The sequence below is a fragment of the Syngnathus scovelli genome, chromosome 5, assembly GCF_024217435.2.
Source record: "Syngnathus scovelli strain Florida chromosome 5, RoL_Ssco_1.2, whole genome shotgun sequence".
NCBI classification, from domain to species: Eukaryota; Metazoa; Chordata; class Actinopteri; order Syngnathiformes; family Syngnathidae; genus Syngnathus; species Syngnathus scovelli.
Genome location: NC_090851.1, coordinates 19067407 through 19094406, shown reverse-complemented (window position 1 = coordinate 19094406; position 27000 = coordinate 19067407). Strand labels below are relative to the sequence as shown.

At 43.5% G+C, this 27000-nt stretch overlaps 1 protein-coding gene across 11 annotated transcripts in view; it reads right to left on the bottom strand.

Annotated features, from left to right (window-relative positions):
• The window catches only part of tmem176 (transmembrane protein 176), a 276282-nt gene that overhangs the window by 132646 nt on the left and 116636 nt on the right, over positions 1–27000 (bottom strand). For 10 of the 11 annotated variants that reach the window (XR_011086845.1, XR_011086846.1, XM_068650701.1 and 7 more), the window contains 2 exons: positions 8433–8597; positions 5794–5910 (listed from right to left, as the gene is read on the bottom strand). Coding sequence is in view for 9 of the 11 variants with exons in the window: in XM_068650701.1 (XP_068506802.1) it covers positions 5794–5910; positions 8433–8597 (282 nt within the window). In the remaining 2 variants the exon portion in view is untranslated. The remainder of the gene's footprint in view (positions 1–5793; positions 5911–8432; positions 8598–27000) is intronic. The other variant, XM_068650702.1, reaches the window with a different exon arrangement.

Genomic DNA, 27000 nt, shown 5'->3' with positions numbered 1-27000 from the left:
AAACCTGGCTTCATCCACTCATACCAGACTCTGCTATCGAGCTAGCAGGCTACACCACACAGCGCCATGACAGGACTGAGAACTCCGGCAAGAGCAAGGGAGGGGGGCTCTGTATGTACGTCAATAACAACTGGTGTACTAATATAGTGACTGTAGACAGTCACTGCTGCCCGGACCTGGAGTATGAGACTATTAAATGCAGGCCCTTTTACCTCCCTCATGAATTTACCGTAGTCATGACGACTGTTGTCTACATACCTCCAGAGGCTAATGCTAAGCTAGCTATTGGACTATTACGTGACAGTATTAGCAGCCAGCTGAGTAGATATCCTGTCGCAGTCCACATCATAGCAGGGGACTTTAATCATGCAGACTTGAAAGCAGCACTCCCTAGATTCCACCAGCATGTTAAATGTGCCACTAGAGGAGCTAACACTCTAGACAAGGTCTACTCCAACATCAAGCTAGGCTACAGGGCAAAACAGCTACCTCATATGGGCCAGTCTGACCACATGTCACTGCTATTAATCCCTGCATATACCACCATCAGGGAATCTGCTCCTGTAATCACTAAAACTGTTAAAATCTGGCCTGATGACGCCGCTCAGCAGTTGCAGGACTGCTTCGAAAGGACTAACTGGGACATCTTCGAACACCGGGACCTGAACGTGTTCACAGACAGTGTTCTGTGTTATATCAAGCACTGCACAGGCACTGTCACGGTGGACAAACACATACGGATATACCCCAACCATTTGCCCTGGATGACCCGGGAGGTCCTTCGGCTGTTGGAGGAGAGGGACACTGCCCTGTCCCTCAGGTCTGACTACAGCGCAGCCAGAGCCAACCTGAAGAGAGGCATCAGAGAGGCCCAGCTTGACTACAGGAGGATTGAGGATCACCGGGACAGCAACAACAGCAAGCAGGTGTGGCAGGGAGTCCAGCATCTTACTATCTATAGGACCACCATCGGAACTGCTGAAGGGACGCCTCACTGGCATAGGACCTTAACACCTTCTTTGCCCGGTTCGAGTCCAAGCCACCTAAAGCGGCAACATCATATCCCACGGTCCACAGCAGCTTCATCCGCACAGTGGAGGAGCATGAGGTGAGGCGCAAGCTGGGGACCATCAACCCGAGGAAGGCTGCGGGTCCTGACGGCGCCACTGGGCGTGTCCTAAAGGACTGCGCAGATCAGCTGGCTGGGGTCTTCACCAAGATCTTCAACCATCCTGTTTAAAATCCTCCACTATAGTCCCCCTGCCCAAGAAACACCACATCACCAGCCTTAATGACTACCGGCCGGTCGCACTCACCCCGGTGTTGATGAAGTGCTTTGAAAAGCTGGTCCGGGGTCACATCACATCACTCCTGCTCAGAGGTTTAACCCCCACCAATTTGCCTTAGCCTTAGTACTGGCTCCCCACAGGGCTGCGTACTGAGCCCACTGCTCTACACACTCTACACACACACATGCACCCCCGCCCACCGCAGCGACACCATTGTAAAGTTTGCGGATGACACCACCGTGGTGGGGCTCATCTCAAAGGGGGATGAGTCTGCCTACAGGGACGAGGTGGTGTAGCTATCGGAGTGGTGCGGAGAGAACAATCTGCTCCTAAACACGGCTAAAACCCAAGAACTGGTCGTTGACTTTAAGAGGAAAAAAAACGGACATTCCACCACTTATCATCAATGGGGTCTGTTTGGAGAGGGTGTCCTCCTTCCACTTCCTGGGAGTCCACATCGAGGAGGACTTCACTTAGAGCGTGAACACCTCTGAGCTGCTAAAAAAGGCCCAGCAGAGACTCTACTTCCTAAGGGTGCTCAGGAGGTACAGCATCACCCAAAGACTGCTGGTGCTACATAGAGAGCATTCTAACACACTGTGTATGTGTTTGGTACACCAGCTGCACTGCAGCTCAGAGGAAAAAACTCCAAGGGGTCATCAACACAGCACAGAAGATCGTTGGCTGCCCTCTGCCCACACTGGAAGACCTACACAGAACCCGCTGTCTCAAAAAACACAGAACATTCTAAAGGACACTTCCCACCCTAGCCACTCCCTTTTCAAACTGTTGACATCAGGCAGACGCTACTGATCAATTACATCAAGGACTAGCAGATTCGTCAACAGCTTTTACCCTACAGCGGTAGTCACACTAAATGCTGCTAAAAAAAATGATCATCTGCTTTAACAAGCTGAAACACAGCTGTGAGCAGAAAAACAGCTGTAATCTACATATTTACATTTACATGTCTACATTTTAATTGTGCAATATGGGGGTGTGCAATTACATGTCTTTTTTTAACAAAAATATGGGGGTGTGCAATTACATATCACTTGTTTGTGCATGTTCTTTTGTGTGGTTTTTAGTTTGTATAGACTTTTAGCTTGTATTTTTTTATTTTAGCAGATGCACTGATCTGTTGGCACTTTTAATTTCGTTGTTCTTGTGACAACGACAATAAAGATCTATTCTATTCTATTCTATTCTATTCTATTCTATTCTATTCTATTCTATTCTAACCAAACTTGTCCTGCTCTCACAACGCAGTAAAATGAAGTGGTTGCATCCTCTGCTTGATTGACCAGCTGCAGAGGAAGCAATCAAAGTTGTTCTGTTTCCCCCAACGTTGTAAAACACCCCCTGCTTTGATTTGACCAGAGGCCGGGGTTCACCAAACCTGTCCACTCTCACCCCCATCCTGCTTTCTCTCAATAAATATGCTCTTGCAACGGACCAAGGCAGACTTAGAATAGAATAGAATAGATCTTTATTGTCATTGTCTCACTTGTACAATGAAATTTAAAAGTGCCAGCTGATCAGTGCATAGAATAAAATAAATAAATAAAATATTTAAAAGGCAGACTTTGTTCGAACATCGCTGTATGCACAGTGACGAACGTTTTCTCCACTTGCAAGTGCTAAAAGGGCATACTGTCTCCCGGATGGTTCTTGCAAATAAGTTAGAGTGAGCACCGTTCAGTTCTTTGAGTAGTCCCTTGTCTGCAAAGCATGTCTGACTGAGGGCTGCTATGTCCACGTTGTAGCGAGCTAGTTCTCTGGCGGCCAGTGCAGTTCTTCTTTCAGGCCTGTTTGACTTGATGTTGTTCAGCAGGGTTCGCACATTCGATATTACAAGGTTGAGCACATTCACTTTTGTCTTTGTTGTTGTTCCACCACTTGGAGAGATCCCCACCAGTTGTGGTAAGCTGGCCAATGTGATATGAAGAAGACTATGTTCAGGGCCCCTTTTCTAGCCACTTCCTCCATTGAGGTGAGCAGAGTGAATCCTAAAAAAAGGGCTGCACAGACACTCAGCGGGCTGCCGAACTCCACTGCTGCTTCAGTCCAGTAGAGAGTGACCACATGCCCAAAGCCGCCCGCCTGTGTGTAGGTCTGTGACTGTCAGCTCCCAGTGCATCTAGACTTGCTGATTCGCTACTCGCCCATCGCCACAGGACTTGTGAAGGTTGCACAGGATGGTTTGAAGTCATGACTTGCGCTAGACTTGGATTAAAGTGAGGGAGGGTTGCGCAGTACATCAGCCTCACTCTCTCGTCCGAGACCATCAAGATCCAGAGGCAAGACAAAGTCAAGACGACTGGACACAGGAACGGACATGGTATATGGCTGTGATGTCCTAAATGTCCTACCATGCCCCATGTGCTCCATGACTCGGCATGCTCGCAAGATAGTGGAGAATCTTATTGGTAGAAGCGGACTAACTTACGAACCTATAACAACAATGCATGGCTTTGCGCCTTCCTATTTCATCAACCTAGTTGTACCTTACGTTCTGTCCTGAAACCTTTGTTCGCAAAACGCTGGTCTTTAAGTGACCCTAAGGGGCAAAATGAAGTTTGCAGGTTCAAGAGCATTCTCTATTCGGGCTCCAGAGCTTTGGAATGCCATACCGATAGATATCAGAGCTGCTACCTTAGTAGAAGTATTTAAGACACGATTAGAAAGACATTTTTATGCTATGGCCTTTCATAAACCTGTGTCGGCCAATTCGGCTGCAGTTTGTGCTTTCTGTCCTGCCCCCTCTCCACCCTTCCTGCCTGATCGAGGAGGTTAGGTGACACCCAAACGGCTGTCTAGGTTCCACATCAACCGTTCCGGAGGAGGGATCTGAGCTGGAATACCCCCTCGCAGACACTGCCATGACAACTGAGGGCATCTTCCTGCAACTCTTGATTTTGATTATGCACATCCACTGTACCCTTTCTTTGGATTGTTTTATATTGTGTGTTCAATGCTGCCCACTCTGCATCCATTGCAGCCTGGTTATCCTGGAACGGGGATCTTCCCATCTGTGGTCCCTTCTCAAGGTTTCTCATTTTTCCCCAGTTGGGGTTTTCTTTGCCTCCTAGGAATTGAGATCAGGGGATGTTGAGAATAATAGTTGTTAGAGTGGTGCTCACTCTAACTTATTTTGCAAGAACCACACGGGAGACAGTATGCCCTTTGCACTTGCAAGTGGAGAATTTGCTCGTTACTGTAGGTACAGCAATTTTCGAACAAAGTCTGCCTTTGGTGTCTTGCAAGAGCATATTTATTGAGAACAAGTAGGGTGGGGGTGACATTGGACATGTTTGGTGGCCACCTCAGCAACTGGTTAATCAGTGCAGAGGGTCCCAGCTCATTGTTTTACAAGGTCGTGGAAACAGGAACTAGTGGAGCATTTTAGATGACTAACTAAGCAAGAATGTTTCCACACCCTTTGGAAAGTTTCAACAACTGAATGGTTAAACTTTTCAGAGTCAAGGAAAGGTAAACGGTTTAAACAAAGTTAATAATTCTAGTCTACATTCCAACATAATCATACGATCAAGATAATCTGTAAACCCTAACAATAGTCACCTTAATTAATAATTGTCACCATTTGAAGCCCTTAGAGACATGTCTGTGATTAAGGGCTATATAGTAAATAAACTTGACTTGATTGTTCTTTTTTTTTCGTTTTTGTTTTTTTCAAAAAAGTGCAGAGTTAAGGTGTGAGTGGACCTATTATAATAAATGTTCAATTCAAGTTGGATCAATGTTATCCGTTTTATAGGTCGCTTGCACACAGCTCAGAGAAATGCATTCTGGGACTTTTTCATTCTGAGATTCCGATGGATTTAAAGATTTGGAGTGACACGGATGGTTCGATAAAATTGTTGTTTATATAATTATTATTTGATATATAGCTTATATATTGTTATATGGGCCTGTGGAATAATTTGAACTGCAACTGACGACGAGTCTGATGTCAGCGGTGCGCCGCACACACGGCGTTGTTTACAGAAAGGATGACGAACTCGATCTATGAATTTAATGATTTGGAGTGACAGATGGTTTGATAAACGTGTTATGTTATAGTTATTTGAATAACTGTTAATGTTACATCAGGCCCGTTCTCAGCTCCTCGTTTGTGTTTATGTCACGTTAGCATACCGTATCGTTAGCCTGTTGTTGCTGGTTCATGTCTGTTCTTGTGTTGGATTTTGTCAAATAAATTTCCCCCAAAATGGAACTTAAACGTCAGTGCGACTTACATGTTTTTTTTCCTCTATATTGTGCATTTTATGGCTGATGCGACTTGTACTCTGGAGCGACTTTTAGTCCGAAATTTCAAATTCTTATCCAAAGAAACCTTTGCAAGGGTGAGTAAACCGCCGGGCGTTAATGTTGTACAGCTACCAGTAATATTAGCATCTTTTGCAATATACAATACACAATGCAATGAGCATTTGTTTTTCTCCAACAAATAAAGTTGTCGTGAGCACGTTATCGTTCTTACGCTGTACAATCCAAAAGTATACTTCAGTCTGTAGAGTTGGAAGCAGAGCGTGGCGGAGACGGTAGTCTGGGCCATGGTGAAGAGTAGTAGGAAGGATTTCAACCCTCTGGTCAGGAGCTGTTCAAAAAGAAATATTTTGATTCCCAACATCACGTCAATGTAAAAAATTAAATTCTGCCTAAGTGAACATAGAAATGAAAAGTTGTTTGTTGTTAGAAAGGTGTTTCATACATATTTTATTTTGTTTGTTAGAAACAAATCAGTTTGTTAAACTTGTACCACAGATGAAATAAGTGTTTTGATTTATGTTAATTTAGTTAATGTTAGTTCATATTCACTCTGTTAGAATAGGCCTCTTTGGCACATGATTAGCTAGGTAGCTTGAGCTACGCCGTTTTCTTGCTGTGACCATTCTCTTGCTTTCACTGGCTTTCCCTTTACTATGACACTATTTCCACATACATACATAGGAGTTGATCTCAGTTAAAACTGGACGGTCACACAGGCTAGGCAGAGTCACCCCCTTGCAGGAGGGCGGCCAAGACTAGTGTAAGAATAGGGACCTTGGATATAGGGGTCAGATCTTGCAGAGAAGGCTCCACAGCTGTCTATCAATCTTTCTGACATATAATTAAACTGAGAAGGCATCCTCCTGGTAATGACTATTAGCATAGCGAGCATTAAATATAAAAAACTTCAAATTCTAAAAACTTTTTGGTGTACTTTGGTGAGTGATGCCTGAAAATATTTACCATACAGTGGAACATAATGAAGATGTCATTCATATACCTCCGCGTTATAGGCCATTTCATTGCAAAAGAATATGGACTGAGGAACGGAGTGTATTTTGATAGCAGATGCTGAGCAGAGAGAGAGAGAGAGAGAGAGACATACTCTATTGATCCCAGCGGGGAAATTCAATTTTCCAGCAGCATTCAAATCACAGAGTAGGTATATATAAGATACACAGATGACATGACCGCAAATTTAATAGGGCTGCCACTCACGACGCCGACAAAAGAAACTAATACGTGTGACACATTACAAGTCAATAAAGGCAAACAATTGTAAATAAAGAAACAACTAACTGCAGGCCTGCTAGTGAGAGGCCCAAATAATATAGACTTGGACACAGAGACTTATAGGTCTGCCACACAGCCCCCTCCCCAAATACCCAGAAAAACACTTCAAAACACATAAAAAAGCCTCCACAGGAGACAATGCACCGAAGTTGTGATTCATTGAAACTTCACAAAAATGGTAAACGTGTGTGCAGCGTACTGGGCACACAGTCGAGGCAGAGACAGATGGTGTGCATCATCACCAGGGGCAGGCACAGTGAAGGTCGGCCACATCCAAGGTCCGACGAGCACGAAGCAGTGGACCTCTCACAGGAGTCGCCGCCTTCGACGCCAAGGCACGGGAGCCAAACACTGTCTGCACCAGCCGGATGAGCAGGACGGCTGTCACTAAGTCACACTGGTCCCGACCAACACGTGCACCATCTCGGCTGGCAGGGCCAGGCACAGGAAAATCTGCCCATGCCGAGCCAATCCCGCCCCGACCGTGTCCACAAATCACTGCTAGCCAATACCACATTACAGATAACAAGAAAGGTGGAAATAAGGAAATGAAGATAGAGAGAACACTGTTGGGAGGTTGCCACTCACGACGACGCATCAGGAACACGACAACGCATCAGGAAAGAGGTGCCAAATTTGACATGCTTGTGCAATGACTTTCCACTCACACACACAATTAATTGCATTAATTTTTACTATGCGTTAATTGCAACGTTCTTAATCAAATTAATGTGTTAAAGTGACAGCCCTAATCCCCAACTCCTGTTAGGTATTTGAAAAATATTTACTTCATTACAGGATTTGTAATTGATTAACCTAATTAATTCCATTTTAATCTCATATCTGACAAAGGTCCCCAGATAAAGAATATGAACTCTTGGAGAGGGATTGTAAACCGGTGGTCCGCAGCCCTCTAGTGGTCGGTGGCAGTATTGCAGGAGGTCCGTGAAATTTGAAATGGAAAATAATTGTAACATTTTTAAAAATAAAATTTATGTATTTAGACTTAATTTTCCAGCTAATCTTGTGAATCATTTATTCATTCCCTAAATAAAATGTACAGATGCAAGTAAATAGCCTGTATAGGTCAGTGCGAAATAAAAAAGTTAAAAAGTTAAAGTCCCAATGATCGCCACACACATCTGGGTGCGGTGAAATTTGTCCTCTGCATTTTACCCATCCCCGTGTGATTGTGATCCAACCCCTGGGGGAGAGGGGAGCAGTAGCGGTGCCGCGTTCAGGAATCATTTTGGTGATCTAACCCCCCAATTCCAACCCTTGATGCTGAGTGCCAAGCAGGGAGGTAATGGTCCCATTTTTATAGTCTTTGGTATGACCTGGCTGGGGTTTGAACCCACAAACTTCCAGTCTCAAGGTGGACACTCTACCACTAGGCCACTGAGCTGGTAGTAATAATATTCCACCAAAACTGTGGTCCCTGAGTTACTTCTTGTTTATAATGGTGGTCCCTTGGACAAAGCCAGTTGGAAACCCCTGATCTAAGACATTACAAAATTATAGTTCATGACTAAGCAGCCGTTAGCATGTCCACTTAACAGTTTTTGAGTTTTCATGTTCTCCTCGTGCCTGCGTGGGTTTTCTCCGGGCCCTCCAGTTTCTTCCTGCATCCCAAAAACATGCATGGTTGGCAACCAGTTCGGGGTGTCCCCTGCCGACTGCCCAATGACTGCTGGGATAGGCTCTATAGCACCACCGCGACCCCTGTGGGGACAAGCAATACAGAATATGGATGGGTGGAAGTAAGTGTGGGGGGGGGGGGGTCTTGACGTCCTTTTCCTCTGCCTGTTGTCAAGTTTTCTGTCATATCAAGTCAAGTCAAGTTTATTTATATAGCTCTAAATCACAGGCAAGTTTCAAAGGGCTTCACATATACAAAAAATTGACGATTATTCTCAAACATCCCCTGATCTTAAACTCCCATGAAAAATGTTCTTTTCTACTCTCATTTGGTTATTGACCTTGTTTCTGTAGGCTTTGTATTTTATAAGTGTTGATTCACTTTTTTTATATATACTAGGTACTTTTTCTTTTTGCAGGCTTTCAGTAAGATTTTACTGATCCATGGCACATATTTCTTTTTTTCCTCTTATTATCCATTACCTTGATTATAGGGCAATGTTTGTCATACAGTTCCAGCAGGATTTTGAAGAAACTTTAATATGAATTTACATCAGTTTCCTTGTAAACCGTACTCCAATCCTGCATTGATAGTTGCTTTTCTAAATCTTTTATTGCCCTTTCATTTTTTTCTTCTGTAAAGGGCTTCGGTAGGGTGCGTGTGCCCTTTATTTTAATAGTCAAGTCAAATGAATGTTCTCATATCTCGCAGCCAAATTCGTTAGATTTAGCCTGTTTCCATTTTTGTTATGGTTTGGGATGTAGTTGGGCTTGACATACGTACCTCAATTTGCGTATTCATCCAGTTCATCTATTGCTCTAATCAGCACTGGTTTGGTGTTTTCTGGAGATGATCCCTTCACCTTTTTGTAGATTTCGCAATTTGTCGTACAAGTGCTTTGTATTTTTCTTTACTTTTTCAGTTGGCGGGCTCTCCAATCAATGGTTGCATTTTGTTTGTTGAAATTTTCATTAATGTAAGACATTGGAACCGCTCAGATTCTTTCTGTGTTGCAGTAGAGCAACCTTGTGCTTAACACTTGTGAATCTAAGCACCACGTGATTTTTGCTCCCCCTACCTCCACATGCTGCTCTTTTAGGAAGAATTCGGCAGTAATCCACAAATGCCTTATTCAGTGATATGTTTTTGTTGTAAGGAAATCTACCACTTGGTGTTCCACAGATCGGTTTTCATCTTCATCTCCACCATCGGTTCCATTTTGATGTCTCAGCGATGCAGCATAATTTCTGGGCGCGACCTTTGGCCCAGTGATGACCACATTATTCATTTTATATTGCTGGTCAATATCTTCTACTCTATTGGTGAGAACTTTTATCAGCTGATCTTTCTTGGCATTCTTAGCTTTGAGAAATGCAATTTCTCAGCCAGGTCTCCATTTCCATTATACTCTTCTTGATGTCCCTGATCTCACCTCTAATCTCACTTCCAGTGTCTTGGAAGACTGTCCAGAGTTTTCTGCTGATTTGCTTCCAAAGTTTTCATCTGATTGCTGATTATTTCCAATAACCTTGAGAGCAGAACAGAAGCACCCTACTCTCTCAGCAGCTTTAACTGAACTGACAAATGTTTTTATAACTCTTATGATTAAACATCGACTTACAACTAATTTAATGGTACTATAGTGACGGCCTGGTGGTATTTGTATTGCTTTCACTGACAAAAAATCGTTGAGGAGGGTGGTAGGAACCCTGCCACACAAATAAACTACAAATGTGCTGACATGCTTTACACCATACGTCACTTTCCCATCTCTTGCAAAAATAGAAGTTGTTGGAATCGTCTATGTGCGATTACTGCTGGCATAAACTCCACAACATCCAATGAAATGGCTGCAAGATGCTGTAAACCTAATAAAAATAACGTTAACAATAAAGAGCAAAGCTTGGGAGCAAGATTTAAACCAGTGACACGTGGGGTTAAGTAGTGCCTTTGCTCTCGCCACTATGTACTACAAGGCAGGCAGCACACCCAGTTATGCAGAATTTGTACTTGTCTCTCAAGGGATTCACAGCAGAGTTACCAGTCACTCTCCTGTATAGTACTGTCACCGTTGTTCAAACATTTCATGGCAAAATAAGGTGGGAAACCAAGTCGGTTATTGCGCTAATAAAAGACGGCGGGGGATTCATCCACGCTGTGCTCTCTGGGGCAAACGGCTTTTATGTTTTGACGACGACAGAGAGAAAAGGTAACGGCGTAGTGGTTTTATCATTCTTAATAAACATCACATCACATTTGGTGTTAGGGTTTTTTAGATTATCCTTATCGTATGATTATGTTGGAATGCAACCGATAATAAATAACCTACCTTGTCCCATCCTCCACAAGGTCGTAAAACATCCCCTGATATGTTTTGACTAGAGCACAAGGGCTTCCTATTCAACCTACTCTTACCCCCACTCTGTTTCTCTTAATAAATATGCCCTTGCAGGAGGGAGAGTTTTTAGACTTCATTCCTTCAACGAGTGAACTCTCCACCTGCAGGTGTCTAAAAGAACTTGCTTGTCTACCTTGTGGTTCTTGCAAAATAAGTTGGAGTGAGCAAATCTCTAACATTTTGGTGCCGAAACCCGGGACCCCTCATACCCGCGATCTGTCTGACGAAGAAGGACGTGCTGCATTGTCGACAAGCCAGCGTCCATTAAGAGGACCTGGAGGAGAAAGTCCTGGGAAGAGAATTCTTCGCTGGGCCAGCATCTTAGGTCTGCCTTCGTCTGACAGAGGTGGATTGACGGGACCCGGCAGTGCAACGAACCAGGGGACAAGTAAGTTAAAGGCCTGAAGTTGTGTGATTGTGTTGTTGTTTGTGAAACGCGTAAAAAGGTAGAAGTGCACGGGAATAAGGAAGTTTTGTGGAAGGAGGGGGTGTTGTAGAGTCCCCCTCTGGATGAGGTGTCTCTTTTGGAGCAGTAGTTCTCAAGCTGTTTTAAAATCTCAGTACCTCCGTGAATCATTATTTGACGACCACTGTTCTAAGGAGTACAACCTCGCGTTGGCAGGGCTGGGGACAGGGACTTTTGTCTTTAGTTCCCAGGGAAGGTGGGGGGTGTTGTAGAGTCCCCTCACTGGATGAAGCAGCTCCTTTTTTTTTTTTTTTTTTTTTACAAAAAAAAAGGAGGACTTCGCGTTGGCAGGGCTGGGGACAGGGACTGTTGTCTTTAGTTCCCAGGGAAGGTGGGGGGTGTTGTAGAGTCCCCTCACTGGATGAAGCAGCTCCTTTTTTTAAAAAAGGAGGACTTCGCGTAGGCAGGGATAACTTGTGTGATTGAGTGTGTAACTGGTAGGATAAATTGACTAAATAGCAGTTCTAGCATTGATCCACGGCAATAATACAGGCTAGTAATTTGTTGAAAGGTCGATTTAAACCTGCATTGAGGATCCTCAAAGAGTCAAAGAAATAAATAAGTAATAATAATAATTATTATTATTATTATTTAATAATAATAATATTTTTGAGAAAAAGAAATTGTATAACCTAAAACTACTAGAATTAAGGTGGGAAATAAAAACGGTAAATCTCTACCTCTTGACGGAGATGAGAAGTACATGGCGAGTAGATTTCTTAATTGTATGCAATATATGCCGAAGTGGAAGAAAAAGTATGGAGTAGAAGGGAAGTTGAGAGTTGAAGTGTGGAAGATAGTAGTTGATGTTTTAGAAGAGAGTGTGGATAGAAAGAAAAATGGACTGAAAAAGAAAAGAAAGTGAATTGGATTGTGCTAAAATGTGGTTGAAAGCTTCACAAGAAAGAAGAGAACAAATCCAAAAGACAAAAGATAGAAAGTTGAAAAGTGATGAAGCCGCCATTCAATTGAGATTTGAAAAAGAATTCTGGGTACATAGTGGCATCCCATTCAATGATGCAGATGAGAGTTCTTATCAGCAACATCTTAAAATTGCGCTCCTCACTGGTTTCCCCCCTGACGGGCAGTTGGGTGAGGAAACACTTGGTGGAAGCGGACACTGCTTGGTTTACAAAAAACATGCAGTGGCCCAGAGACGCTGATAAAGGGATTGAGAAAGGCAAAAGTTCTGATGTATTTCATCTAGATGATGATAATGATCTAAATGAAGATACAACGATCTTCTTCCAAAGTTCCCAAAGGGGCAGAGGAAGAGTTAGATACCAACAAGGTCGCAAGCCACCATTCAAATCAAAACCCCTATCAGATTCAGACAACTGTTGGAACTGTGGGAGACGAGGACACTATGCAAGAGTGTGTCGTTTTCCAAAACAATACCAATCAAAGGGTGGAGGAAGGAGCAGAGGAAAAGCCAATTTTTTAGCATGACAAGCTTCCTCCTCTTTGACCGCTTATGCTCATATAGAGAAAGAAAGAATAGATGCCCATATGACAGCAAAACATGTCATTGTCCGATTATTAGAATTTTTTTTTTTTTAGATTATTAGAAGTCCTGTCCATACAAGAAGTATGACAATGCTGTTTGTATGCCCAAATTACAAATGACTAGAGCTCAAATTGTGTTACACTAAAGTTAAAATATGCAAATCAAGTGGTAAAGAAATGCAACTTGCTTCTAGAAGATAAATAAATAAAATTAGAATGTGCTGTCCTCGTGTGCATGGGAGGGACCAGCTCATGATCGACCACAGGAAATGGCCAGCCTGTGACGAATCATTGGTGCTGGGAACTACCTTCCGCACGCGAGAGCTGTGCATGTGTGTGCGTATGTGTTAAAGTTAAAGTTAAAGTCCCAAATTGATGAAGATTGGCTAAACTTTTAGTATAAAGAAATTTGCTAGACTGTTGTCTATTCAATTTACACCGCAGAACAGAAACAATTTGCCAAAAAAAAAATGAGAGGAAAAGAGAGAAGTCTGTTTGCGAGCAGAAACTAATCCACACTAGTGCATGTTAAGTGTCGACCCCACATGAGAAATTCGAAGAAAAAAAAAAAACGACACAACATGCTTTCAGGAATTGGAAGAAGCTAAATTGTGAATTTAAGATTTTGCAATGCTACATTTAATAGGAATAATTGATTGGTTGTGTTATAAGATTATACAAAATTCTAAATGCAAGCTAAATCTGAGAGATTGAGTTCTTCAAATTTAAAAACGAAGAAAAAATTCAGATTAATTTGCCAATTGTTTGTTTTAGTTAAGTTTTTTTTTGAGTTGGTGGATTGTTCTACCAGGAAACTTGAGTTGAAAATGATATATGAATGTTGTGTGGTGAGCTTGGATGAAATGGGACCAATGTGATAAGAAGACTCCTTTTTGGAGACTGTGTGAGATGCATATGACAAGCATTGATGAATGATTGCCCGAATGAAAGGTTGAATGGTTGAAGTCGTTGGCGACTACTATAGAAAATTAGTAGAGCGACTTTGATGAAAGAGTGATTTTGAGCAGGTTGAATGCTAAAAAGAAAAACGTAGCTTTTGGATTGATAGTTAACTAGAGAAAAAACTGGAGAACCAGTAACACATGTAGAAGATGTGTGAACTGAGAAATTAAGAAGCGTTTTGGAAAGAAAGTCAAATTAAAAGATGATGAAATCATATGTAGTAATACAACACTTTACTACATATGGATTCTCTAAATCATACAATTGAGTAAAATAAAACATACGTTTTGATTCGTGTTCAAATTTCTAAGATTCTTGTGATAAACAATGAGAAAACGATTGAAAAGTAACTGAAGAAACTACAAGAAAGTGAAAATGTCTAATCATTTGCTAGCTGAGTCACTCCCCATTCGGGGAGGGCATCCATTTACTTGCTAAGCTAGTTGTCAAAACAGTCCAATTGCCACGAAAAGTAGCTATGTGCACGTGTGCAGTACACACACACACACGAGACTGATAAGGTGTCAAGAGGTAACAAGCTTGCAGACAGAACCACAAAGCTGCAGCGCAAAAGACACTTCAAATTTTATACACACAAGAAGCAGATTAGATCACTGAAACATTTTTAAAGATGTGCAGCGACAAAGTCCATAGAGTGAAATTCAATTATGGACGAAAAGAGGGGCAAGATTAGAGAATGGCATCTATAAATGACCTACCCCACCAAAGAACCTATGCTAATGGTGAGCAATATTGAGCCATGGTGCGTGTCACATGGCTCAAGAGGAGGGATAGTGGGGCAGGTCAGTCAGCTTTATACAACATATGGATTTGATTCATATTCAAAACATTTTCAAAACAAAACATTTTTTTTTTTGTAGAGCTTGTTTCAACAAAAACAAAAACACTGAATGCCTCCAATTTAAAAGATCAATTTGACCTTTGCAGGATGATCTGCTGTGTCGGATCTGGACTGCCATTAAAGTATGATGTTTATATGTGTACTTTGTCAACAACCTCTGTAGATGTTAAAGAATGGGATGAATATCTAGAATGAATGTGGATAATTTGTTTCAGGTAACTAACTATAATAGTAACTGAAAAAAGAAACAATTGATTGCTTATGGCAAAACAAGCTGCAAATAAAAAAAAATTGAATATGTCATATGTATGGATTTGCGACCGATTATTTATGTTGTACCGTTGCCATTGACCAAAGATTGTGTGAAATCTGTCATGTCTACTGGATTGTGAAGTGTGTGACAGAGCAGTCTATATAACATCCATTGAGAGCAAAAAGAAAAAAAAGAAGCCATTGCTTTCAGAGAATGTAGTCAAGCGAAATTGTATATACATCAACATGCCAAGATCTGGGAAAAAAGCTGGTAAAAACCAAAATATTTTTAAATTTGAGAGGCGACGACGATTTGACGGAAATTGATGCAATTGGAGTCTCTAGAGGAGTTCCTGATTAATAAGAATTAAATGACCAAATTGCAGCGGGATGGGAGTCCTCCATTTGCTGCTGGTGAACGATGAACAAGAACGTAGACAGGATAAATTACATCCATTACAACATGCAGAAATTGGGCAAACGGACACAAGCGGGGCTCGAGGCAGTGCATAAACAGCTAGCCACGCCTTCCCTAATGTCGATCCAGAACCACAATGCTCATGATATGTTGTTGTCTGAGAAAGGAGGCGTCTGCGCAATGTTTGGAGAACAATGCTGCACCTTCATCCCCAACAACACCGCCCATGATGGGAGCCTGACGGATTGCAGGCCTGCGATCCCTCAAAACGAGGATGAAAGAGCACTACAAGTGGATGAATGCTTTTGGGAAGTATAACGCCATTGTGTCCTCAATTTTACCATCAGTTCCACTGTTGCTGCTATGCTCACCTTGTATGGATGTTGCATACCGTGTCTTCGTGCTCTGTTTAATTGTCTCGCCACTACAGTAATATCGCCCATGGAGGACGAGATTGCTCAGATATACCTAATCTCTGAGTGGCAACATGATGATGTTGATGGCAAAATTCCTGCATCTGTGTTACCAGACTTTTCCCAGATCCATGGGATTCTGAATGATGACATCACAACATTTATCCTTTGGTGTAAACATATTTGTCCTCATGAATGTGATCCGACGACTGAGAGTCGAGAAAAGGGGTTGTTTACGGTGATGTGTGAATTTCAGCAAATATGTGATAAACAGTGGGGAAATGTCAGGATAATTAGTTTTGTAGAAGCGCTGGCCGGCCTGAACCGGAGGTCTCATACCTTCGCTCAAGGCCAACACATCTGCCAGGTTTTAGGGAGTTCTTATACTCCCTTCCTTGTCTTATCTGTGAGAGGCCCTCACTATTTATGAACAGAACACCTTTGTTCTTTGTCTAGCTAAAGAGAAGTTCTTTATATATTATGCCTTGTAGTTTCTTTTAACGAATTGTTGTTGACCGGGACAGTTTTTAAGTTATCCCATATTTACTCAATGTTTGGTTAAGTAGACTTCATGCAAGTTATCTCACATCTGCTTAACGTTTGTTGGAGTGTATGCACGAGAGGTATCTGATGATTTACTCATCATTATTATTGTGTGAAACGTAGCAGGAAAGTCTAGAGCATTGTTTTACAGGGACACGGCATCCAGGAGTTGGATATCAACACCGTGCTGTCACAGTCAAAGATGCTGACCCTTACCGCCCTGGACTTGCAGACAGTGCCTGTGATCAGCTATTCTGGGCAAATCTCAATGTGACTGTTAGAGGATGAACAATACCACAAGTGGCCTACACAGAGAGACCAGCTGGAGTGAATTACACGTTACATCCAAGGTAACGTGACCCACGTCTGCATTAACGACGACTGCTCGACAGGAGGAAACTGGATGGGAGCTTTGGACATCACTGATGAGTGTCAAGAGAGCCATTTCAGGTTTATCCGATGCTGCCCGTCAACTGGACAGGAGTGTGTGCACCAGTGTGGGTGACAGACCACACCTACAGGATACGACATCATCAGCTGACAGAAGCACACAACTCTTCTGGACGTCGACGCAGGGCAGTTGCAACCTTCGACCCTCATGACCCTGTCTGGGGTGCAAACGTTCCAGACGACCATAAAGTATGGTCCGTCGGAGACAAAGTTGTCCTTGCGCTCTTTCCTCAGATTGGGGTTGGGAAACTATCGCTCTTCATCGAGACACTGAACTATCGTTTTCAATCCTTTGTGAATCTCTCACTGCAAATCAACGATGAACAAAATAGAGAGATTCAGGCTATTAGACTGATGGTCTTGCAAAACAGGATGGTTCTGGACTTGTTGACGGCAGCACAAGGTGGTGTGTGCCACATCATTGGGACTTCTTGTTGCACATGCATACCAGGAGAAAATGACACCCACATCAACGACGCCATGAATTCACTGAAGAACTTACAGCAGGCCATGTCTAATGACAAGGTCCCACATCAGTTTGATTTCTTTTCGTGGCTATTCTCTGGCAACTGGTGGCAACTGCTTTTGAAATTGCTGTCTCCTGTGCTTGTTGTGCTAGTGGTGTTGTGCTTGTTTACGTCCTGCGTCATCCCATGTTTGAAGTCTGCTGTGTCGAAGTTTGTGTCCTCTACTGTAGCCCAAGTTCATATACAACTTCTTAGAGATGAAAGTGTTGCTATCATTGTTTGTTGTTTTTTTATTTTTAATATTCGTCTTTCTTTATTATACATGTATATATGTTTTTTACTTGTCTTTTTGTTTGGGGTGGCATAATCATATGATAAAACAGGAGGGAGATGTTAGGGTTTTTCAGATTATCCTTATTGTATGATTATGTTGGAATGCAACCGGTAATAAATAACCTACCTTGTCCCATCCTCCACAAGGTCGTAAAACATCCCCTGATATGTTTTGACTAGAGCACAAGGGCTTCCTATTCAACCTACTCTTACCCCCACTCTGTTTCTCTTAATAAATATGCCCTTGCAGGAGGGAGAGTTTTTAGACTTCATTCCTTCAACGAGTGAACTCTCCACCTGCAGGTGTCTAAAAGAACTTGCTTGTCTACCTTGTGGTTCTTGCAAAATAAGTTGGAGTGAGCAAATCTCTAACATTTGGTCTGAAAGTAATACAAAAAAGAAATATTTTGTTGCAATTATTCTGACAGCTTGCGTGCGACTGACTGCTTCAGAGTGAATGCCGCGTGCACATGCGTGAGGAAGGAGGTTGGCGTAGCCGGGGGGCTTATCTGCGTTTAAATGTCGTGTAAGCAAATGGTGCAAAATAAAATGAGGACTGTACTGCATGACCTCTGTCTCACTGTTGTGTGTTGTTGGGCTGCTGGCTTCCTTCTTCCTCCTCCATTACTGTCCTTGGAGAAACGCTCCCCAAGCACCTCCCGACTACAGTAAGCCCTCGTTTATTACTGAAAACTGGTTCCAAGACTGTTGTGATAAGTAAAAATCCGCGATGTGGAGTCAATATTTTTATGATATCTGCACACAATTTTTATAATTGTATTTTTAAACAGTTTATTGTATTTTTAAACACTTTTTCAACATTTCAAAGTTAAACTGACTTTTAAAAATATGTTTTAAGGCTTCACTAAAATTTACAAAGTCGCAAAAACACGAAAATTACGAATGTAACTACAGTTCTATGAATTGCGAATGACCGCCAGGAGACATATCATGGAAAATCCACAATTTTTGCTTTGATATTCATTTTATTATGTACTTAGAGCAGCGCATGTCCAAAGTCTGGCCCGCGGGCCAAATCCGGCCTCCGGTCAGATTTCATGCAGCCCGCAGCTTCGGTCTTACAATGTATTATTTATGGCCCGACTGCACTGTTAAAATTAATTTTAAAAAAAAAATGAAACTTGAAACTATAATTCCTCCTTTTCCCAAAAGGTGGCAGCGCCACTTTAATAATATCAGTCTGCATCCGTGCTGCGAACCCCTCTCCGCTCATTTCTGCCATGCCGACTGCAAAGAAAACGAGGAAAGTTGACATTGAGGGTCGTTGCTTTCAAGAGAGATGGGAGTTACAATACTTCTTCACTGAAATTCAAGGCAATTGTGTTTGTCTAATTTGTAAAGAGACGGTTGCCTTGTTTAAGGATTTCAACCTAATGAGACACTACCAGACTAAACATGCTAACACATGCGACAAGCTAACAGGGAGTGACCGTGTTGATAAAGTGAAGCAGCTCCAGGTTGAACTGGCATCACAGCAGCGATTCTTCACGCGGGGCTGTGAGTCGAAAGTAAATATTACTAAAGCAAGCTACGAAGTGGCCATGTTAATACTGTTGATGTTATGAACCTGTAGACGTGACACAAACTATTACTTTCTGAAAGATATTGTAAATGACAAGAGCAAAATTCACTTGTTTTAAGTTTTAATAATAACAGACAACTTTGCATTACTTAACTCCTGTTTAAAATGTTCGTGAATCAAAAAAAAATTTAACATGTAAATTTAAGGTACAGTGGAGCCTCGGTTTTCAAACGTCCTGGTTCTCGAACAAATGGGTATTCGAACAAAAATTTCACGATTTTTTTACTTCGGATGTCAGACGAAATTCAGTTGTCGAACCTCGCGAGATGAGCCGAGAGGACAATTATTGCATCCCAAATCATGCTCCCAAAGGAAGCAAGTGGGAGCAGTAAAGCCATCCTCAAACACAAAGACGCTCCTAAAACAATGCGACAGTGAGCGCCTGGTGCGCTGCGGTTGCGCGATCGGACCAAATTAAGCTCCCTGCGCACTGAGGTCCACTTAAATTAAAGTACATCAGGACTTTAAAAATATTTTCTAAATTTTAGCGACCGCTCTGTCACAATAATGGGACCAGCGTGGTGCAGTTGCGTGGTCGACGGTGCGCTACGGTTGCGCGTTCGGCGGTGCGCTGCAGTTGCGCAATCGGACAAAGTTAAGCTCCCTGCGCATTGAGGTCCACTTACATTTTGGAAAGTACATCAGGACTTTAAAAATATTTTCTAAATTTCAGCGACCGCTCTTTCACAATAATGCGACCAGCAAAATGCAGGTGTACAGGGTTTTTTTTTGCTTGGAACGGATTACATTTTTTTTCCCATTATTTGTAATGGGAAAACATGATTCGGAATTCGAACGGTTCACTTCTTGAACAGCCTTCTGGAATGGATTGTAGTCGAAAACAGAGGCTCCACTGTATTTCATACAGTTCAATGTTTTCTGACTCTTCAGATACTATGAATGAAAGGCATAATTTGTGCTTTTAGAGTTGTTCACATCTGCCTGAGTGGCTTATATTTGGTTATTTTGTCATTTGAAAAATAAAGACAATTGTGACAATGAAAATGGTTTTATAACTGTGTGTATTTGCATGAAATTTTTGTAGTTAAAAAATGTCCGAAAAAACTATTGGCCTTCGGGCCCCTTCACTTTATCAAATCTGTTCCTCCTTGCAAAAGGTTTGGACACCCCTGACTTAGTCTCCAACATTTTAAAAAAGTGTAACCTATCCCTCCAGGTGCTTTTATGATCTGTTTGGCCGGGGTATATTTTTCTCCGTTCAGTTTTCTCCGTTTTCTATTGCGTATTTTTATCATTTACATCACATCCGTGAGGGACTACCAAAAAGGGTAATGGGTGTGGCCAAACAGTTTCGCAAATCTGCAATCCTGGTTGTCCAAACAATTCAAGGATGCCGAAGTGTTCAAGCAGTGTTCCCACATCTGTGGGCAAAGTACTTCTTGTTCAAGGATGAGTGTTTCAGAAATCTTTTGTTTTGTTGTTTCATTGATAATTCAGTTCCTTCAATCTCATCTATGGAAACGACGGACACAGTAAAGCGGTAAGCTTGAGATGACAGAAAAATAATAAATTGTGTTTCACTTTAATAATATTACGTGTTTTCTAATTATTTATTTTTATCATTATTATTATGCTCCTGCAGGCACTAGTGGCGGGCGCCTTGCACTTGTATGCATTTTTTTCATATATGTGCTGTATTTTTCTTATGCGACTGTCAGCCTATCCATGGGGGCAAATAAACCTTTTTTACTCTATCGATTGTATGTTTCTATTGTACCTGCCTATTTTTTGAGCTCTCAAAAACTCTTTTCAGATTCAGAATCAGCTTTATTGGCCAAGTTTGTGCATGACAAACAAGGAATTTGACTCCGGTTGATCTCAGTCTCAGACGTTACTTGCACGTATCCTGGTCCTGGACAGGTACAAGTCTTGGATAGATGGGAGGTTGGTCCCGATTATCTTTTCCGCAGTCCTGATTGTCCGTTGCAGTCTGTGCTTGTCTTGTTTGATGGCCGATCCAAACCAGACAGTGACGGAGGTGCAGAGGATAGACTGGATGATGGCAGTGTAGAAGGTCTTCAGCAGCTCCTGTGGCCTGTCTGTCTGTCTGTCTGTCTGTGAATCACTCGAGGCGACTGGGGATAATCCTCAGAAGCGCAAGGGTTGCTTTGGGGAGGCTGGAGAGTTCACTGAAGGAGGAGCCAAGTTGTCGGTAGTACCGCTCTGACGTCAGCGCAGGGCACCGCAGCCAGAGGTGTTCAGCTGATTCTTCCTCTTCACCGCATAGTCGACATCGGGCGTCGGCACACTTCCCCATTAGATGTAGCCACCTTCTGAGAGTAGGGTGATGTCCGGACCGGAAACGGATCAGGTCGGTGAGGTCTTTCTTCGACAAAGAGGCCTCCTCCAGTGGGTTGGGTTTTTGGGATAGTAGGGAGATTAGGCGGGGGTGATCTGAAGGAGGAGGAGGGGGGGGGGGCGCAGCTCCTGCGGATGATCGCTTGGCGTGTTGATTTATCCAGCTGGCATTCATCTTGGGGTAGGGAGGAGCCAAGTTTTGCTTGCTCATCGGCGAGGTCGTTGCCCTCGAGGTTGCAGTGACCTGGGACCCAGATGATTTGTATCCCTTTGTTGTTGGGAAAAGTCGCAAGGGTGGTTTGAAGGGATATGATGTCGGGATCAGAGGGGCAAGGATTACTGAGCGTTTGGACCAGCGACTTGCAGTCACTGATGATGGAAACCGAGGACCAGTTGTCATATTGATTTAGCCAGGAGATGGCAGCAGTCATGGCAGACTTTTCAGCTTGAAAAGAACTGCTAAAGGTCCCGGTGGGAGCTTGCCACGAGTGGATTGTTTCATCAGCACGACGAACTATCACACCTGCTCCTCCATTTTGTACGCTGTTTATTACGGAGCCATCAGTGAATATTAGTAGATCGGTAAGACCGTTCTGGGCGATGGTTTCCTCCGCTGCCGCAAGCTGTTGGGATGGTGTGGTAGATTTGAGGATGGGAGTAAAAAGGGTGGTTGGAGTTGGGATAGGGCAGGGGTGGTAAAATTGTGCCAGTTGTTACGTTTTAGCCTTGTGCGGACAGGTTTGTAGAAAAAACTTTGTCTGTCATCTTCGGGAGGGAGATGTGCCCATTCGTCGGCTTTCCGAATTGACAGCAATTGGAGGCGTGAGGAAAGGGGTGGGAGTTGGGCTTCATGGAGCACTGCAGGTGTTGTAGTACATCGGACCTGTCCGGTTATTGCTCTTGCTGCATTTAGTTGAGCTCTCTCCAGTGCTTTCTGCACTGCACTCCAGTGCTTTCTGATATAAGCAGATATCCACGGAGCCCAAGCAGGAGCTGCATATTCGGCCACACTTCTCATTGTTGCAATGTAAATGGTGCGGAGATCTGATGGTTTTCAGCCCCATGTGGTACCTGACAGTTTTCGAAGCAGTTGTGACCGCTTTTGGATGTTTTGGCTCACTTGCCGGACGTGCTTATTGAAAGTGAGTTGTCGGTCATATGTGACCCCCAGGAAGGTGGGAGTTGTATTCGTTTTGAGCACTGACTCTCCAATCTTGATGTTCGGGCACCACTCAGGACTGAGCCTTGTGAAAGGCCTTCTTTAAAAGTGCGGCAGCGTCCCGTTGTACCGTTGACTTTGACCCTGGCTAGTCGGTTGGTGAACCAGGCCTTCACCCATGCCACAAAACGGCAGGTTGAACTTCCTGAACTTTCCAATGTGGTCTTACACAAACAGCAAATAAACTTGACTCTGACTCTTACGGGACACCCACTGAAGACCCACCGCCGCCAGGGGCTCAAAAGGAGGCCGGCGCAATATGTCAAGCACCAGATGAAGATCCCACTTCGTGACAGTCGAACTGCCCCACAAAGGAATGACAACAAGATTGGGGTGGCGCTTTAAGGCAGCCGCAGTGCTTGTTGTCGGCGTGTACTCCGACTTTTAAATTTGTTTTAATTAGTTTTTAGTCGTGCTTTTTAAAGTTTTTTTTCACAGCAGCCTGTGTGGAACTGTTTTTGCTTCGTGCGTGGCCATCAATAAAGCTGAAAGGAGATGGAAGGATTAAATATTTATAAATACTCTCCGCAATTCCTAATGAGTCTAAGGAAACACGCTGCCCAGCTAAATGGGAATATAAAACAAAAGCTGTCAAACATCGAGATATCCCACAAAAGAAGTCGCGCAAGAGGATCTAAAGCCGGTAAAAACAGATGGTAGAAAACAACAATCATAGAAGGACACATACCGAATCCCAAACAAAGGAAGGAACGGGTGAGTGCCCTGTCCGCAGTACGGTGTGTGGAACCTGAACGAGAGCAACCGCGGATGCCAAAGTTAACTCTCTGTAATGTCATTAATAAATAAGACGGTTGAATATGAAATATTGCTGAAAACCATAGATGCAGACATCGAGTGCGTTACTGAAACGTGGGCTCACAGTAATATACCGGATGAATCGCTGTCAGTCAAGTATTACCAACTATTTAAGAGAGACAGGAACGGCAAAAGTGGAGGGGGCGTGGCTGTGTACTGTCATGAGAGACTGCAGGCAAAAAGGAGAAAGGATTTGGAGAACGATGACACTGAGTGTGCATGGGTCCAACTACAACCGTGTCGAACCCCCAGCAGTGTCTCAACTATATTTGTGGGGAATCTGTACCACCCGCCCTGGGCAAATAAAAAACTGTGCCAAGACAAAGTTTTGGAATATCTAATAAATACTATAGACACAACAAGTGTCTTTCCCCCACATGGGACTGTATTTATGTGGAGATTTTAATGAACTGCCTACAAAAATGTTAACCTCCTCCCACCCTGAGATTCGGCAGATAGTCAAACGTCAGACCCGAGGGCAGGCAACACTAGACTTGATTTTTACCAACATGGCTAAATGCCCCCTTGGGTTCCAGTGACCACAAGCGTTTAGTGATGAGCCCCTTAAATTCAACAGGGCAGAAACAACAGGTGAAATGTAGGAGGGGCCGGTTAGTGACAACAGAAAGAAAAGAGGCTCTGTCAACATGCATCGCTATGACCGACTGCTCTGCTGTCTATGAGGCTGAGGACATCACTGCCAAGGTGTCAAGTTTTAACAACTATATCCAGACAGCAATGGACATTCCTGTGAGACAGAAAAAAATAACAACTGCGGATAAACCATGGATAACGGAGAAAATAAAACAGGCTATAAAGAAAAGACAAAAAGTGTATAACAAATGGGGGAAATTGGGAAAATGGAGAGAAATTAGAAACTCCGTCCAAAGACTCATACACAAGGCAAAAACAACATACCATAAAAATGAAATGCAAAACCTAAAGAAAAAGAACCCCAAGGAGTGGTGGGATTTTATAAATAAAGGCCTAGGATGAACTAAATCATCATCTGATGCAAAAATCAGAATACAGGGAGTAGAATAAAACAGCTGCAGAAGCTCTGAGCAACTTCTTTGCCAAATCATGGACTAATACAACGCCCTATTGTGTTTTTCCCTTACCTAGACCTACACAAAGTAACACCTGCAGTATAGGTGAGATGATATTCCAACCTGACTGCCTATAGAACTGGCAAAGGACCTGGCCCCAGTCATTACACATCTGGCCAACTGCTCATACCAGCAGGGGTGTGTCCCTGATATATGGAAAGAGTCAAACGTCTGTCCCATACCCAAAGGCCAAGACCCTGGCTCAATATCAGACTGGCGTCCCATCTCACTGACCTCTTTTATAGGGACACTAATAGAAATATTTGTGTTGAAAAAAATAATGCCCACAGTGCTTGACATGTGTAAAAACCAATATGCATATCTGCCCAAACACAGTACTACAACGGCCTTAGTCAGGGCAATGCACAACTGGCTCACTGAAACTGACTCCAAACCAACAATGGTGAGAGTACTGTTGGCAGACATGTTCAAAGCCTTCGATAAAATCGACCACGGGATCCTGATGCAAAACCTACTGGACCTAAAACTGTGCCCATCTCTGACAGCCGGCTACACAGCTATATCACAGGGAGGAGACAAAGAGTGGTGGCAAATGGGGCTGGACTAAAGTCACATCTGGGGTGCCACAAAGGGGCGTAGTTTCCCCATACGTCTTCCTCCTTTATATGGCCACCCTCGATGCTTTGTTTGAGGACACACTTGATGTTGCATATGCAGATGACATCAGGCTGTCAAGAGCGATCCCCATATCCAGCATCATGTCAGACTCATCAATGTGCCTGGAGGCTCAAAGGCTGGACGAATGGGCAGCAAAGCATAAAATGACACTCAACGAGAAAAAGTCGGTTGAACTCCGGATATGTTTTGCACGAACCCCATCAGTATTTTTGTGAATTGTGTAAATTCGTTGAGAAAATTAATTTTTTTTATATATGGGGGGAACGGCTGGCCGGGACAGTTAGCCTCGACGACTCGCAAGCATTCCCCCGCCCGCCGCGACGGCATGCATGCATATATATATATATATATATATATATATATATATATATCATATACGTAGCACGTCCGCCTCGCAGTTAGGAGGGTGCGGGTTCAATTCCACCTCCGGCCTTCCCTATGTGGAGTTTGCATGTTCTACCCGAGCCCGCGTGGGTTTTCTCCGGGCACTCCGGTTTCCTCCCACATCCCAAAAACATGCTTGGTAGACCGATTGAGCACTCCAAATTGTCCCTAGGTGTGAGTGCGAGTGCGAATGGTTGTTTGTCTCTGTGTGCCCTGCGATTGGCTGGCAACCGGTTCAGGGTGTCCCCCGCTTACTGCCCGATGACGGCTGGGATAGGCTCCAGCACACCCGCGACCCCCGTGGGGACTAAGCGGTACAGAAAATGGATGGATGGATCCATTGTATATACATACATACATACATACATACATACATACATACAGACAGACAGACAGACAGACAGACAGACAGACAGACAGACAGACAGACAGACAGACAGACAGACAGACAGACAGACAGATAGATAGATAGATAGATAGATAGATGTGGTCTGCAACACAATCTCTAAAACCTACAATCCTTTTCCAAGATTCCAAGATGGCGCCGCGGATGGCCACCTCGGTGACTCGCTCTCTGCTACTTTGTCTCATTTTGTGTGTTTTCTGCGTCTTCTGCTTCCCATCCCGGATCACTTTTAGCAGAGAAGAACTGTTAAACATCGGAAAATCTTCTCCTGGTATTTTCTCTCCGGTTTTCTCTGACCCAGACTGACAGATTTTAGCCGGAGCGGCGGGACTATACAAGCTAGCATGCCGAAGACGGCGGCGTGGCAAGTGCGCCGGAGCCCTCGTGAAGCTCAGGCAGAGAAGGTTCCGTTCTCCCTTACCATCAATTCATCTTGCGAATGTCCGCTCCCTGGCGAACAAGATGGACGAACTGCTGCCTCTCATCCCACGGAACCTGGACGTTAGTGGTTCCGCCAGCCTGTGCTTCACTGAATCGTGGCACTCCGAACTCGTTCCCGACCATGCCGTGCAGCTACCTGGATTTAGGCTAATCCGCGCCGATCGCAGCATGGAGCTCTCGGGAAAAGCAAACCGAGGTGGCCTATGTTTCTATGTTAATGAACGTTGGTGTACTGATGTCACGGTATTGAAAGAGTCTTGCAACCCTATCCTAGAAACACTTTTCACAAACTGCCGGCCGTTTTATTCGCCACGGGAGTTCTCCTCAATCGTCATGGCGGCTGTTTACATTCCACCACACGCACGTGCGATCAAAGTCACGCAGCTGCTGGCTGATCAGGTAACAGACATGGAGAAAATACTACCAAACTCACTAATCATTGTTCTGGGTGATTTTAACAGGGTGAATCTCGCACACGA